Source organism: Pteropus vampyrus, unplaced genomic scaffold (assembly GCF_000151845.1).
Source record: "Pteropus vampyrus isolate Shadow unplaced genomic scaffold, Pvam_2.0 Scaffold1, whole genome shotgun sequence".
NCBI classification, from domain to species: Eukaryota; Metazoa; Chordata; class Mammalia; order Chiroptera; family Pteropodidae; genus Pteropus; species Pteropus vampyrus.
The window spans coordinates 33,471,697-33,488,723 of NW_011888782.1; the positions used below are offsets into that span (position 1 = coordinate 33,471,697).

General features: G+C 34.3%; 1 protein-coding gene and 1 pseudogene across 1 annotated transcript in view; one reads left to right on the forward strand and one right to left on the reverse strand.

Moving 5' to 3' along the window:
- NECTIN3 (nectin cell adhesion molecule 3) overlaps nucleotides 1-17,027 on the reverse strand; it is an 86,616-nt gene that overhangs the window by 18,312 nt on the left and 51,277 nt on the right. Inside the window, exon 7 of the mRNA XM_023526588.1 lies at nucleotides 16,013-16,097. Coding sequence (XP_023382356.1) covers nucleotides 16,013-16,097 — 85 coding nt within the window. The remainder of the gene's footprint in view (nucleotides 1-16,012; nucleotides 16,098-17,027) is intronic.
- On the forward strand, nucleotides 9,596-11,417 carry LOC105289050 (annotated as a pseudogene).

Consider the following 17,027-nt stretch of genomic DNA (forward strand, 5'->3'; position numbering starts at 1 on the left):
CTAGCCTTTCTCATCTAGAATTAAACATATTTATGACATTTCAAGCTCATGTTCATTTTTGAATATGTATTTTAACTTAGCATCATTTAGGCTTCTGCATCAAAGTGATGAAGGCCCAGGATACATCATGTATGGGTGGTGATGGGATACATCATAAATGGCTGAGGTGGGGAACGATGGTGTGAGGCGCTGGAATAAGGAAGAAAGGGGATCATGGAAAGAAGCATCTGCCACACACACAAGGGGAAGAGATAAGCACCAAGTCTATAAGGCCTAAAATCTACTTGCAGAACTCATGGAGAAAAGTCATAAAATATGACAAGTATCCAGATGACGGAGGTATAACAGTACAAAGTTCTCTATTTACTTTAAAATACCATTTTAGTTGAATCTGCATTCATTTTAAAACAGAACATTCAAAGCAGAGAAGGCTCAGAATATTTACACAGCTAATGCCAACGAAATGCCTGAATCTTTCCCTATTCTGTGAAATGTAGAAAAAAAAACCTACTGCAAGTACTTGGTTACAAATCTGTGCAACAGACATTCAACAGGGCAAGCTGGACGATGAAATGAGTTGTTCTGAGAAAATACATGCACTTCACATTGTAGCTAAACTTTTTTTTTTTTAGCTTACCAGATGACATATACATATACATATACATATATATATATATATATATATATATATATATATGTATATATTTCAACTGTTTTTAATTTAATTTTTTTTTCCTTGTGAGGTTCCACCCATATGTCCTTATAAATAGCTTTCAAATGGCAATATGCAGTGGAGTAAGGAGCCCTGTTCTATACAGATGCAAAGGCACCTGATGCGTTGGGAGAGGATGATGTCTTAGTTTGCAGCCGCTGAGCATCTTCTGGGTACAATCCCAGAGGCTGTGGGATAACAGCTATTATAGTCTAAGACTGTCCTTAACAACTGATGAATCTGAAGCAGCAGACTTGCTTAGCGCTTTCCATCTGAAGAATTCTAAAATCTTGTACAAGAGGGCCTCAGGAATTATTCAGAAACAAATGCCCTCCTTTCACATATGATGAAACACAGTTCCAGAGAGGTAAAGGGATTTCCCCCAATGATTCACTCATGACAGAGCTGGGACACAAATCTGAATCAACACTTCTTAACTCCCAGGCCAGTGATATTTTCCAGCATTTGCAATACAGTGTGGACTCTTGAGCTAGTCATCTGGGTTCTAACCCTAGCTCTCACAGCTGGGTGACACTCGTAAAGTTACTTAATGCTCTGAGCTTCAGGTTACTCATCTGAAAGTTGAGGATAATACAAGCATGTGTCTCACAAGGCTGTTGTGAGGACTACATGAATTAATACACATAAAGCACTGAGGACAATGCCTTGCATCTAACAAATGCTAAATAAATGTAAGCTCTAATTTTAATATATATTCTCTCAGTTGGTAGATAAAAAGGAATAGAAGAGCCAAAATCTAGAAGCCCTTTACTAAAAGCGACCTTGAGGGAATCACTTAACCCCTCAAAGCCTTTGTTTCCCCGTATATAGAATCAAGAAAACAGTAATTTCTACCTGAGAAGGTGAGTGTAAGGATTAAATGAGATAGTTCATGTGAAATGTTTCTAACAGTTCCTGACATATCAACAAGGCTCATTAAATAATAGATATTATTAATGATACAATAATCCAAAGAAAGCTTTTAACTTTCTTTCACCTATTTCCTCTCTGCTCATTCTCATCTCCTTCTACCTTTCACCTTTCTTCATCCCTATGCCCAATAAAGAGTAAGGGATTTATTCTTCAACATTAAATAAGAAAAAAAGTTGTAAAAAGGAAGATTACATTTACTATATAAACAACCAAATTTATCCAATATATCAGTGGATAAGAGCTGACACTTGGGAGGGAAGAAAAAGTAGATGCATGAAAACACTTTCCAACTTACCAGCTGGCTGCAGGAGTGCAAGACACCAGCCTAAACACCTGTGGCTGACTCTCACAATTCATGTGCTTGGAGCCAGTCCCTCAAGCTGTGCATCTGCACACCCCTGGCTTACACCCACCACTGGCCTCCTCTGCTGTGTGTGTACCTGTGGCAAGATTCCACAGTCAGGGAAGTATACATTGATAGTCAGGGCTCTCCCAGCTGCTTGTGGACCCATTCAGCGCTATCTCTAGTCACTGGCCTATACCACTAGGATTTTCTATAGAACTTATGGAATACCATTAAGAAAAACAATCATTTATGATTTCCTGGAGTCTTGAGAAGGAAGAACAAAGCTGTAGGCATCATACTTCCTGATTTCAAGGTATAATACAAAGCTATAGTAATCAAAGCAGTATAGTATTGATTTAAAAATAGACAGCAATGGAACAGAATCAAGAGCCCAGAAATAAATCCATGCACGTATGGTCAATTAACTTTGACAAAGAAGCCAAGATTGTACAATGAGGGAAAGGACAGTCTCTTCAACAGTGGTGCTTGGAAAACTGGATAGCCACATGCAAAAGAATGAAACAGGGCCACTATCTTACACCATATACAAAATCAACTCAAAACAGATCTGGGCTTGAAACTATAAAATAAGACCTGCAACCATAAAATTCCTAGAAGAAAAAATTGGGGTCAGCTCCTTGGCATTAGTCTTGGCAGTAACTTTTTGGATTTGATACCAAAAGCAAAGGCAACAAAATAAAAAATAAAGTTAGGACTACATCAAACTAAAAAGCAAAGCACACCAAAGGAAACCATCACCAAAATGAAAAGGCTATCTATGGAATGGAAGAAAATATTGGCAAACCACATATCTGATAAGGGGTTAATATCCAAAATATATAAAAAACTCATATAACTCAATAACAAAAAGCAAATACACCTGTTAGGAGGGCTATTAGAAAAAAAATAAAAATAAAAAGCAATAACAAATGCTGGTGGGTATGTGGAGAAAACAGAACTCATACTCTGTGGTGGGAATGTAAACCAGTACAGCCACTACAGAAAACAATTTGGAGGTTCTTCAAGAAATTAAAAATAGAATGATGACCATATGATCCAGCAATCCTACTTCTGGGTCTATATCCAAAGGAAACAAAATCACTTTCTCGAAGGGATAGCTGTACTCTCATGTTTATTGCAGCATTATGCACGATAGCCAAGATATAGAAGCAGATAGGTCTATCACCTGATGCATGGATAAAGAATATGTATATACATATTTGTTATATATAAATATAAACAAATATTTATACATATATATATGCACCATGAGTGAAAAAATAAATAGGTATATGGATTTCTGTTTTCATGGTTATTGCTAACAAATTTATATCACCAATGTACACTGCCACCACCTAAAAAATTCTACATGATAAAAATATACATTTTTATTATATATTTACATATGACATATATAATTACACTTATAAATAGATATAATTTCACTATCATAAGACCTTTTAAAATTATTTTGACACATTTGTGTACAACTCACACCAGGCAATTTCCCAAATATTGTTCTTGAAATGTAGAGTATCATTATTGATTTATTATTCCATAACTTTAGTCTCCCATTGTACAACTAACAAGCTTATAGGTAGTGATGTTCAAAGTAGCCAAGTTATTTGCAAAAATGTTTTTTTTTTTACTAGCATATGTGAAGCATCCAAATTATCCCTCTGAGAAAACCAGAAATTAAAAGGCTTCCTCTGTTCTCAGTCAATGGCTAGTCAGTCAATTCTTCTCAATAAACAGGGAATATGGGTCAGTGTCAAACATGTTGTCCCTGGCATGTAATCCTCTTCCTTTTAGAAAAGCTGTTTTGAAGAAATCCTTCTCACTTTCTAAGTAGTAAAGATCTAACACATTATATAAACAACTCATTTTGGCTGTGAAAGACTTAACTGGCAAAATATGGATCATTGCCAATGAATAATGCTTTTAAGAGAATTATCTGCTTCCTAATTAATGTAAAACTTAACTGTTAATAGTAAAAATTTTGACAATAAAATAAACAGGCATAAAATGTTCTGTCATTTAAATATTCCTTTGCCATAAATCCAGTGCTTGAATTCCATGGTGTTGTAGTTGAATCATTGTCTTCCCAAGAGATATGTTCAGGTTCCAATCGTTATTTCTTACACCTGCTCAGGGCATTAAAAAAATCAAAATTTCTGAATTTTGATTGTATTAACTAAAAGTTGCAATAGGTTGGAATTTTGATCTAAAATAAAGGTTAAATTTAATGGATAGAAACATAATTAGGTTAAGAAAATCAAAATAACTGCAAGGAAGATGTTTGGGTTGACAGAGAACAATCTTTTGGAGTTGGCTAGCACTTGTGCTCACTCATGCGCGTGCGCTCTCTCTCTCACACACACACACACACACACGAAAGGAAATCATTTAACAGAAGTAGTTTTTAAACAAGAGGTTATAGTTTAAGTTCATTTGGCACTTATCATCCTGAAATACTATATTTTGTTCCAGAAATATTAAACTAGAATTTTTTCAGACGAGAAAGAGGGAAGATAAACATCATATAAGGAATGGAAAAAATACTGGAAACACTCGAGTTGGTATGAAAAAATAGTGAGAGCAAGTCATAGAATTTTAAGTACTTTAAAGCTGTTAAACAGTTCCTGAAGGGTTGTTGTAAATATCTGAGGTATGTAGGAAAATAATCTAGGTTTTAAAAAATATATGACCTTAATAATTGCGGCCTAAAAGGCTCAAAAGAATTTTAAGAATTATAGAAATCAGAATCAGGACTAAGTTGAAAAGAGACTTGATTTCTAACTGTCTAGCAACTCTGGCTATCAGAAAATTTTGAAATATAATGCGTTGTGAGGTAGTGAAACTGCTGAATGCAAGTGTTTTAAATTTAAGGCTGGAGGACTACCTCCTTGGGATTTTGAAGGAAATTTTGCCTTGAGTGGGAGACTGAGCTATGACACCTCAAGTGGTGTTTTCGACTACAGGGCAATGATGACTCAGATTTGCCATATGCTGCCCTAATAATGCTATTTACATTCCTCTTTTTCAAAAAAATTAAGTTCTGTGGATCACAGGCAGTTAGTTCATTATGGAAACAAACAAAACAAACAAACAAAAAAACACCATCAAGAACAAGATTACTCAGTTGTACAGGACCGTAAAGTAGAAATATAAATTTGAGTCATTTCTTGCAGAGACAAAAACCATATCACATATTCATTATCAATCCCTGTCTATAAAAATTATAATGGAGATAGGAGTAAGAGACTATCCTCTGAGAACAATTTTGATGTTTGGATTTCTAATTACATATAGTAGTTTGAGACATAAGGACAGAAAATAATAATGAAAATTAACCTAGTAGAGCAAAAATTGATTTTCTATAAACTAAATAAAAAGTAGACTTGTAAAAGAAAAACTGGAAAACTCCAACGCTCAGTACAGTCAGTCTTTTATAACTTCAGCCAGTCTAATGGGTATGTAGTGACATTTTATTGTGGTTTATCTGTATTATCTGAGGACTAATTATGCTGAGAATCTTTTCATTTGCTAATTGGTAATTAGCATATCCTCTTTGATGAAAAGTCTATACATATCTTCTGTCCATTTTTTAAAAATGGGGTTGCTGTTCTCCTTTTACTGAGTTGTAAGACTTCTTTATTTTGGATACAATTCCTTTGTCTATATATGTGTTGCAAATATTTCTTCCTAGTCTATTGTTTACCTTTGTTTTCTTAATGGTGTCTTTCATAGGTCTAACATTTTTAACTTTAATGAAGTTTAATTTACCACTTGTTTTCCTTTTATATTTCATGTTTTTGTGCGCTAGTACAATTAGTTTGGGGTGTGTGTGCATCTATAGATACACATGGTTTTATAGTTTTACATCCAGTTCATATCTCAGCAGGAAGTAACCACAGTAAAAGCTTTCATCTTTGCAGTTACCTTTTCTAGAATACAGCCCAAAATTTCCCAGATTCTACTTAAAAGTAAGGCCACTATATTTTATATCATTATTCTAAAGGCATATTTGTGGTTTCCATGGATACATCAGTAATAAGGTATTTAAAATGTTTCAAACAAATACATTTACATGGCATTTCTTTTAATAAACAGATTTGATAGTCTAAATAATTACTGCCCACAAAATATTTGAGATTGAGATCATTACCTTCTGTAAAGTGCCAATGAATTTAAAATAGGAAGCATTAAAAAGCTAAGCATTTCCTTTTAAAGATCTTTAACAATTCTCATGCTTCCAAAGTTACTTATGTGTATGAAATATTCTGTATGTATGTTTCATTTCTGTGTGTTAGTAAGTTTTATAACTCATCTAATGTTCATTGTAGTTAAAGCTACTGTAAAGATATCATTCAAAGTGTATTTTAAGCTTTAGTATCTAAGTGAACAGTCAAAAAGTCATAATTGTAAACCAACCATAAAACAATATGTAATTTGCATTTTTTAAAAATATTTTTATTCTTTAAAATAAGGCAAAAAAAAGTAAAATAATTTTTGTTTATGTTAAATTGCTTTTTATAAAGACTCAATAATGTCTGGAAATGGCAACAGATCTTGAAATTAAATTCAATGAAAATGTATAGAATAGAGTCAGTTACTTCTAATATATGTGCTTCTAGTAATCCATTAGCTCGTAATCAATTACATACTTAAATATTACACTCAGAATCACATTAAGATATCTATGTAGAACATTGGTCCCTAGTAACAACAATTTTATTTTTCAATCTACCACCTATATTATTTTTCCAGGGGGAGGAAAAAAAGAGTCAAGGGATAGGACTAACATAGGGTGGACGAATAGATAAGAAAACAAGACCCTTACATATGCTGCCTAAGAGACTCGCTTCGATCAAAAGACACACAGAGACTGAAAGTTAAGGGATGGAAAAACATTTCATAAAAATGAAAACAAACAAACAGAAAAGCTGGGGTAGCAATACTTAAACCAGACAAAATGCAGTCTAAAACAGAGGCTATAACAGGAGACAAAGAAGGACCCAGTAATCCCATTTCTATAGGTATTTATCTGAAGAAACCCAAAACACTAATTTGAAGAAACATGTGCATCCACATGTTCATTGCAGCATTATCTACAATATCCAAGATATGGAGGCAGCCTGAGTGTCTATTGATGGATGAACAGATAAAGAAGAAGTGATACATATATATATAAAATGGAATACTACTTAGCCATTAAAAAAGAACAAAATCTTGCCATGTGCAACATCATGGATGGACCAAGAGGGTATTTTGCTTAGTGGAGTAAGTCAGAGAAAGACAGATGCCATATGATTTCACTTATAAGTGGGACCTAAGAATAAAATAAATGAACAAAACAGAAACAAACTCATTTCCTCCAAGCTTTGTTGATCACAAAACTTTTTTCCCTCCTCAGATCAGAACAAAGCCCCACAATTCTTTCACTACTTGTCTTATTCATTGCCACTGCCTATTAATTGGCGGCAATATGCAAAATGAAAACTTTTTGCAACTTGAGGGCAAAACCATGCTAGAAATACTCAGTCCTTAATTACAAAGAATCTACTCAGTCTAATTTGGAAGAAAAATGTTAACTCTTCTATCATCTTCCCTTCCTTCTCCCAGACCCCAAAGCCCATAACTACCAGACCATCAATAATTAATATAAGCAGCTTAACTAAAAAATATTATTGGAAAATGGTAGTGATGTGTTAAAAAGATGAGTTTTGAGAAGAAATAATGGGAATCTATAAAACTATAAAGAGTAGTAGGGTGATAAGTTCAAGAAAGCCTTAGAAATATGGCTTGATTGGTAACTGAAATATGGCATATCTCTAACTCTAGAACTTGATAGCAAGTAGGAATGTCACGTATTTCTAAAATCACATAGTTTGATAATGTTTGAGTTCTAGTCATAACAGTCTTCCATTTTTTATCTTATTTTATAAATCGATGGAAATATGAGATTCATCTTACTAAACTTTCTGTACCACAAATTTGGATACCAAGGAGCAATGTACATACTATTTATGCTGGAATCAAAATAAAACGGTTCATATTTACTTATATAATGTTTAAATGGCCATAATTTTGGCCAATACATAAGCACACAAAAGAATGACAACTGGCAGAAAAAAAAATGGCCTTAATAAACACTTGGAAAGACTCTGAAACTCACGAGTAATGAAATTGTAAAGTGTGTATGTGTGTGTATGTGTACATGTACATACATGTACACATGCACACACACCATTTTTTATCTTTCAGATTACCAATAACCAAGTGAAATATATATGCTGTTGGTGAGGACTTGAAGAAACAGGCACTTTCAAGTACTACTCATAGGAGTGAAAAAATAGTGCTGTATTTACAGAGGACAATTTGATAACATCAAAAGTAAAAACACATTTAATATTTGATGTAGCAAGATCAGGTCTAAAAATTTATCCTGCAGATTACACTTTCATAGATACAAAATATCATATCTACAAAGCTATGCACTGCAGCATTATTGGTTTACTAAAATACTTTCACATTACAAACTATGTAATACGTACATATTAGAATCCTATGTAGACATAGAAAGAATGAGAATGCTCTGCAACCAAATAAAGATCTCCAGTGTTTCTTAGGAGAAAAGACATATAACAGTGTATATACATTACCTTTTGTATAAGAAATGATAAATGTGTGTATGTATGTTTCATTTCTATGCTCAAATAAACCATAGTAAGACTAACAAGAATTTTGTAAAAGTGGTTTTCTGTAGGAGGTGATAGGGGTAGGGTATATAGGAATGGATATGGGACTGAGACGTTAGAAAATTTTATATTGTTTTGTATGTATTATCTGTTCAAGAAAAATATGTAGAAACACTCTTCCTTCACAACACACCATGAACATTTACAAAAATGTGCTAAAGAATGCGATATAAGATAGTCAATGATTGGGGGGAGGAGGAATCACAATTTTTCCAAACAGTCCATTATGCTGCATGACAGATTAAACATTTCAGTCCATTAATATCGCTGTTGCTTGACTAAAATTCCTGTAATGATCCTCAGTAGAATCAAGTAACAGTATCTATTTCAAGAAATCTACTAGTCCTGACTTTCCAAGAATAAATGCTATTTTAGGCTAAAACAGAGTATTCTAAAATATTTACATTTGTGTTGAGATTTTTCAGTATCAGAAACCAAACCACATTCATTAGACAGTTTTTCCTGAATATGTTCCTTGGATCATTGGTTTGAGAATTTTTTTTTTTCACATCAGAATATACAACTCTTCCAATAAAGGCTAAAAATTAGCATTACTCAGGGGATGCACAGTCCTGTCCAAAATTTTAATACAAAGAAATTTATACCAGTATTCAATATTTTGTGCTGGATTTGAAGCTGAATAAGATAAAGCCCCCTCCAACTGTTGGCATTTAGCTCTCTGCCAGAGGTTCTAATCATTGCAAAAAAAAAAAAAAAAAAAAAGAAAATAAAGATTAAAGCACTATAAACAAGAAATAAAAAAAGATAACTTGTTATTTGTAGCAAGCATATTATATATTTCGGAAATTTAGAAAGACAAACTAAAAAATCTATTAAAATAGATAAGAAACTTGAGAAAAGAGGTTAGATACAAAATTCATACTAAACAGCCAAAGCATTTCCATATGCCAATAATAACCAATTAGTAAAAGCCATGGGGATAGGGTGGAGAGAGCCCCACTGAAAATTAAAATACTTAAAATGCCTATAATAAACATAATAAGCAATATGGAAAACATACACACACACACAAAAAGTCTTTATACAACTTCCAGAAACTGTAAAGAGAAACAGATTTGACTACATAAAAACATAAACCTTTTGTATAAGAAATTATAAAGTTGCCCGCGGGCACCGTGGCCAGCAACATGGCTATTTCTATGACCCTGACACAGGCAGCTTCCACTATGGTGAGAGAACAAGGGGCTGGGCGTCCTATGAAGCTCCACCGCTTGGCACTGACCCATACTCTGGTCCTGCGCTATGGTCTCTACAAGCAGATGCTTGTCTTCAAGTCATATCAGGCCTCCTGGCATGACATGTGCCAACTCTGCTCTGAGCACTACATCAACTTCCTACAGAGTCAGCCCCACCAGTATGCAGGCTTCACTAAGAGCCTTAACCCCTTCAGCGTGGGTGATGACTGTCCAGTGTTTCTGGGGCTCTGTGAGTGCTGCTCCCGTTACACAGGTGCATCTCTGCAAGAAGCAACCCAGCTGAACAACAAGATCTGGGATGTTGCCATTAACTCGGCTGGTGGTCTACACCATGCCAAGAAGTTTGAGGCCCCTGGCTTCTGCTATGTCAATGACATTGTGATTGGAACTGCTGGAACTGCTCAAGTGCCACCTTCGAGTGCTCTACATTGATACTAACTAACATCCACCATAGCGACAGGGTTCAGGAAGCCTTCTTCTACTTCACTGGCTGGGTCGTGACAGTGTCGTTCCACAAATACGGAAACTAATTCTTCCCTGGTATAGGTTACATGTGTGAAGTTGGAGTGACAGTGGCCTCTACTACTGTCTCAACATGCCCTTGTGAGATGGCACTGGTGAACCAGAGTTATAAGCACTTTTTCCAGCTGGTTATCAACCATGTAGTGAGCTTCTACCAACACATGTGCATTGTTCTCCAGTGTGGATCTGGTTCTCTAAGCTGTGATAGACTGAGCTGCTTCAACCTCAGCACTGAGGACATGGGGAACGTGTCAAATATGTCAAGAGCTTCAGCATCCCTTTACTGGTGCTGGGTGGTGGTGGCTATACTATCTGAAATATTGCCTGCTGCTGGATGTATAAGACATCGCTGCTGGTAGAAGAGGCCAGTAGTGAGGCACTTTTCCTACAGTGAATACTTTGAGAACTTTGACCCGAACTTCCCGCTCCATCCAGCCGTCATCACCTGCATTGAGAATTAGAACCCACGCCAGTTATCTGGACCAGATCCGCCAGATAATCTTTGAAAACCTGAAGATGCTGAACGAGACACCTAGCATCCAGATTCATGACATGCCAGCTGACTTCCTGACCTATGACGGGACTGATGAGGCTGATGTAGAGGAGAGGGGTCCTGAGAACTACAGCAGGCCAGTGGCACCCAATGAATTGTATGATGGAGATCATGACAATGACAAGGAAAGTGATGTGGAGGTGCATGAGCAGCTGGCTTGCTGTGTCCCAAAGAATTCCTTTTAACCTCTTGGTTAGGTGGGAGGGAAAAGGTATGGGTCCTCAGCCCTGGCCTGGTGACCTTCAGGGGTTTTACTAATGCTGGGGGATGGTTTGGAGAAGACATCTGGTTCTTAAACCAACTATCCCTTTCTTCTCCTTTCCAAGGCCTTACAATGGTACCTAGTAGAGATTGGATAGGGACAAGGGTAACCATCTCTAGGACATGCTGGGCAGTGGCCCTAGCTGCCAGTCCCAGCTCCTCTGTCCCCTTTATAGCTACCCTGTTTCCCTCCAATCCAGAGACTTTTAGGGATGAAGAAGCAATCAGGACTGCGGTGGCCTCTGATTCCCTCCTCTCCTGGGTTCTCCTACTACAGGCCTCGCTTCCAGTACAGGTGAAGAGTGAGGGATATTAGGGGACTCTGGCCCCCTAATGGCGTAACCCTAGATGATGGGATGTACGGTTTTGTGTTGAGGGAGGATGTGAAAATACATTGTCCTAACTTTTGGCTTTATGTCAATTTTACCACTGTTTTTATTCAATAAACAAAGTTGGTATTTTTGAAAAAAAAAAAAAAATCTATAAAATTGAAAAATAAGAGATGGCTATAAGACAAAAGATTATTTTCTATATCAAAGAGTTCCTAAAAAGTTAACAAAGTTCAAAAGTAACTGAAAATTTAAAAAATTATGCAAATAAGTAGTTTATGGAACAAACCGGTGATCAATTATGAAACTTCAACAAGCAATCTACAAAGTTTTGAAATGAGCTATTTTTCTAGTTTCATCGAAGTGGTAAAACAAAAAAAGTTCCACTAAACAGTATTAGAGAGGGAAATGGATATACAGTAGTCACCCCTTATCCTTGGGGGATATATTTCTAGACCCTTCGTGGATGCCTGAAACCACAGACAGTGACAACCCTATATATACTATGTTTTCTCCTATATATGCATGCCTATAATAAAGCTTAATTTATAAATTAATCACAGTAAGAGATTAATAATGACTAATAATAAAATAGAATAAACATTATACTGTAATAAAAGTTATGTGACTGGCTTTGGGGCATTAGTAAATAAAATAAAGGTTACTGAAACACAAGCACTGAGACACCATAACAGTTGACCTGATAACTGAGATGGCTACTAAGTGACAAATGGGCAGGTAGCAGAAACACTGGACAAAGGGTTAATTCATGTCTCAAGTGGCCTTGAGTAAGATAACACAAGATTTCATCACACTACTTGGAGCTATACACAATACAAAACTTATGAATTGTTTATTTCTGGAATTTTCCATTAAATATTTTTGGACTGTGGTTACCACAGGTTACTGAAACCATGGAAAATGAAACCACAGATGGAGGAGGGACTCCTGTACTATTTATGGGAATATAAATTGATATAGCTAGTTTGGCCAGAAATATGGTACCTATTTAAATGTAAACATTTTTCACAGTAATCTACTTCTTTGCTTTTATTTTATGAATACATGTGTACAATAAAGTATATAAGAGTATCCTCCCTGCAACAATTATAGTTACTGAAAAAGATTAGAAACAACCTAGGAAAATAGGTAATTTGTGGTAATCAACATAATGAAATACTATGTAACAGCTATTAAGAATGAGATACAGAGACAGCAATAGTTCTCAAACTTGAAAGTGTATTAAAATTCACTCCGTGAGCAAGGTAAAATGCCTATTGTCTCCAACCTCAGGGATTCTGATTAGTAAACCTGACACTGTGTTTGAGAATCTTCATTTTTAATAACCCAAAATATTATAATAAAGGTGGCAACACTGGCCACTCTGAAAAACATTGGTCTGTAATAGAATGAAAAACAATTTCTAGAATAATATGTATTCTATGACCACATTTATGTTTTAAAATAATATTTGTAGATTTGGTTATAAGTGACATATGTGTGAAAGTAAATTCGTGGAAAAAGTCTCAGAGGATATTTAAGTTCAAAACATTAGTGATCTCTGGGGAAGGGAACGATTTATTTGAGGGTGGGTAAATGAAAGTGGACTTGCACACATGACTATATAAATTCTGTAGTGTTTGGCTTTTTTCGGTACCAAGAATATACTTATGTATTAGGTATATAATATTAAGAAAGTAAAACATAATAAAAAGGTAAAACACATTTTAATGTCATCAGTTAATATTTGTTTCCTAAATAAAGACTCACTTTTGTAGGATTATTATCCAATAATGTGACAAGCCAGTGGTATTTCTAAATTATTCTTAGACTACAGGCAAGGCATTCCTTTTTATTTCCCTCATACTTACACTGCATCATCTCTGCAGTATCGTAGAGTTTCCATTCAAGGAAACTGCCTCTTCACCATACCAGGCCTCATTGTCCTGACTAACATATTTAGAGGGAAAATTCTCAGGGATCAGTTTTGGCACTATTACCACAAAAGCAATGGTTAAAGCAGGGCACACAAATGTGGGTAGTGAAAAACTGCTTCTTGCTGTGATTTCCCAATGGTAGAACACCGATGGGTAGAACAAGTGAGCCACAGTGACATTTGGGAACATAGCCTGGCTTACTAGGTCACTAGGCCTGACTGTGAGGGCTGAGGACTAATGACTTCAAATAGGAAATACATCATGAATTTAAAGTTGACATTTTAGTGAAGTAGAAAATTAAAAGGCATTTAGTATTACAACATGCTAGCATTGCATGAAGCTAATTAGATAGCAATTACATACTCATATACAGATTTCTTGGTAACCAGAAAAAAAAGTTCTATATAATTTGCATTTTGATATCACAACATTAATTAAAACACAAAAGCCATATAATTAACATTTGACATTATAATGCATGAATCATAAATTGTCTTACTGATAGAGTTTAGCCTAAGTTATTCTTAAAAGCTTTATGGAACTAAGAATTATTTCGTCTCCAACTCAAGTTCTGACTTTCTTAAGCAAAATGACAGCAACTAGTTGACCCTTAGCAAGATTTTATAGAATCAGTTTTATAGCTAGAAGAGGGAAACAAACAATTATGTTTTTCATCTGCTTAATTTTATAGATGAGGACAAAGTCACAATATTACTAAATGATCTCTAACGCCACAAGTTCAATTTGTCATTATCCATTGCAGGTGCTCTCCCATCAATTTTCTTTCTAAAATTTCCATTACTTTTCCATATAACTCTTCTCATTTTCACCCAGGTATATGCTTTTGATTATGCAATTTACTAAAAGTCAGATAAGTCTTATCAACAAGTGAGTAATTTTATCACACACTTCAAAACTTCTACCTCCAAAATCGATCCATCCAGGAAGCCTCCTTTGACTTCAAAGATATTAAAACTTGCATTTTGTACCACAATAAACTCAAATCATTCAAGAAAAATCTTCCTTTTGTATTTATTTAGCAGGGCCTACATGCATAGAAATCATATTTTCTTAACTAAAACACAAAATACATGATCTGAGCAAAATGATTTTTTCCAATGCATAAGCTTTTATAAATATTTAACTTGAAAATATTAAATAATAACAAATTACATAATCAATTGATTTTATAAACAAGAATAAAAATATATGCAATTAGAATTATCTTAGAAAATTACTAACATTCTAAAAACATTCCCCAAACTGAATCTAGAAATCTTCTGTTTAATTACTACCTTTGTGGAGGGAGGAAGACAGAAATCTTTCTGTAGCAGTTAACAACAGCTCTAGTTAAATATTTTGTTGTCATTTCACCTTAGTTAAGTTCATTTGCCTGCCAAAGGAAATGTGAGGCTACATTCGTTATATGAAAAGAAGAAGTCAGAAAAGATGGCATGTCTTCACTCCTAGGACACCAAACTTGTGTAAGATGACAATACTGGTGCCCAATGTCGATGAGTGCACATGCCAGGGAATGCTCCTCCCTGCCTCATTCTTGGGACAGTACATGGACAGAAACTGAGAATAGCTTAATGGATATATTCTCCTTGGAGTTTTTCCACCAAAAAAAATAAATTAACTGGTGGGCAAATAATTAGCCTATTCAAGCTGAAGATATGGGAACTATTTTATGAAGAAAATATCATAGAATGTTCTCACAAGTAATAAAACTCCAATATACGGTTAGAGCCCCAATAGGTTGCATGGGTGACAGCAGAAAAAACAAACAAACAAACAAAAAAAACACTAAAGCTAAGAATAAACGCACGCAAATATCCTGATGGTTTAAACTTTTCCAAGTAGAGCATATTAATCTAAGTATAGAACACAAGATAGAAGCACTGAATTACTATAAAACTGATTCCAAAAGAAACTTTAAAACTTATCAATCATAAATGTATGTGGGGCTCAATATTCATAGCCAGACTTTTAAACTGGAATATAAACCTTTTGTTACTAAATAAAGGAATGCTAAAATTTAGACGTTGGGTATACTGAAAAGAAACAAAAATAAAATGTATACTCCAAGGAGAAAAAGCTCTTCATTATACCCTACCAAAGACATTAAATTTCCCTGTCTTTTATTTTATATAAAAATGTGTATTTTATAATAAATCTGTATGTAAATAAAACTGTATTAACAATAAGTCTGCACGCATAAGTCTTTAGTAATATTTTGTGTTGATTTGTCTTTACACTGGTCGTAACTTTTTTTTCTTACCAATTTGTAGACAAAATTTGATCCCCTAAATATTCCAGAGAAATTAGTACATATTATTATGCAATAATTAAATTACCATGACTGGATAACATTTTGAAACAAATAATGTATACTGCTTAGTATTTTTTATTTCGTTTTAAGTGAACTCATAAACACTTACCTGATATAGAAGGTCTTTTTGAGGCAAAGGAGGGGATCGTTCTTCATACATAGGAGGTGGCTTATGTGTGGGTGGAAGGTCAATCCTGCATTAAAAAGGATTTAAAATGTGACTGTTACATTTAGCGAAAAAAAGAAAAAAAAATATATATATACACACACATATTATATATATGAGGGAAAACAATCAAGGTTCTCTTGAAGTTTGAGAATATTTTCCTTATGCCAATATTTATATTAGTGTATACTGCATATTTAATTTAGCTCTTATACTTCCATTAACTGATCATAGATGGGAAAAAAAGTAAACTGGTTTTAAAGGTTCCAATGTTTACGACAATCTATTCAACTCATGTTTAAAGATGCAATTCATAGAAACTTTTTGCAAATTATTACTAAGCAATCTAATGCATGACCAATTTACTTATGTATTGCACATTTTTATATCTGACTGTACCTACCAACATTTTAAAGATAGTCAAAGGTGTATAATGAAAGATACTTTCCTCCAAAGTGTCATAAAAGTGATTTAAAAGACTATATCTTAAAATGACAATGAAAAAAAGTTTATACTGTATTTTGGAAATACTTTCTAAACTAATTTTCAAAAACATGGTCACTCTTTGAATATTCTTCATGCAAATTAAGATTTTTAATCTATAGACCACAGTAAATCTTGCAACCTGAAATAAATGAAGGAACCATTATAACCTTAGGAAATGCATTTCTTTTTTGCCAAAATGACCTAATCTATTTTTTAAAATAATATTTTCATGCATTTTAAACATTGCAGAGTTACGAAAATAGGATTAAATGTATTTTGTAGCTATCTGCATTTTAGACAAGTTTTTATATATCTTATACTTTTGAAGATCACTGATAAGTAATTTTCGGTACTTATGAGTAATAAATCAAACAAAAATGTTACTTATATTAAAGGATAAAGAGAATGGAAGCTTTAGGGGCCAAAGAAATCACAAATTCTCTGTGGTCTAAAAACTTCTCATTGTGGGCAT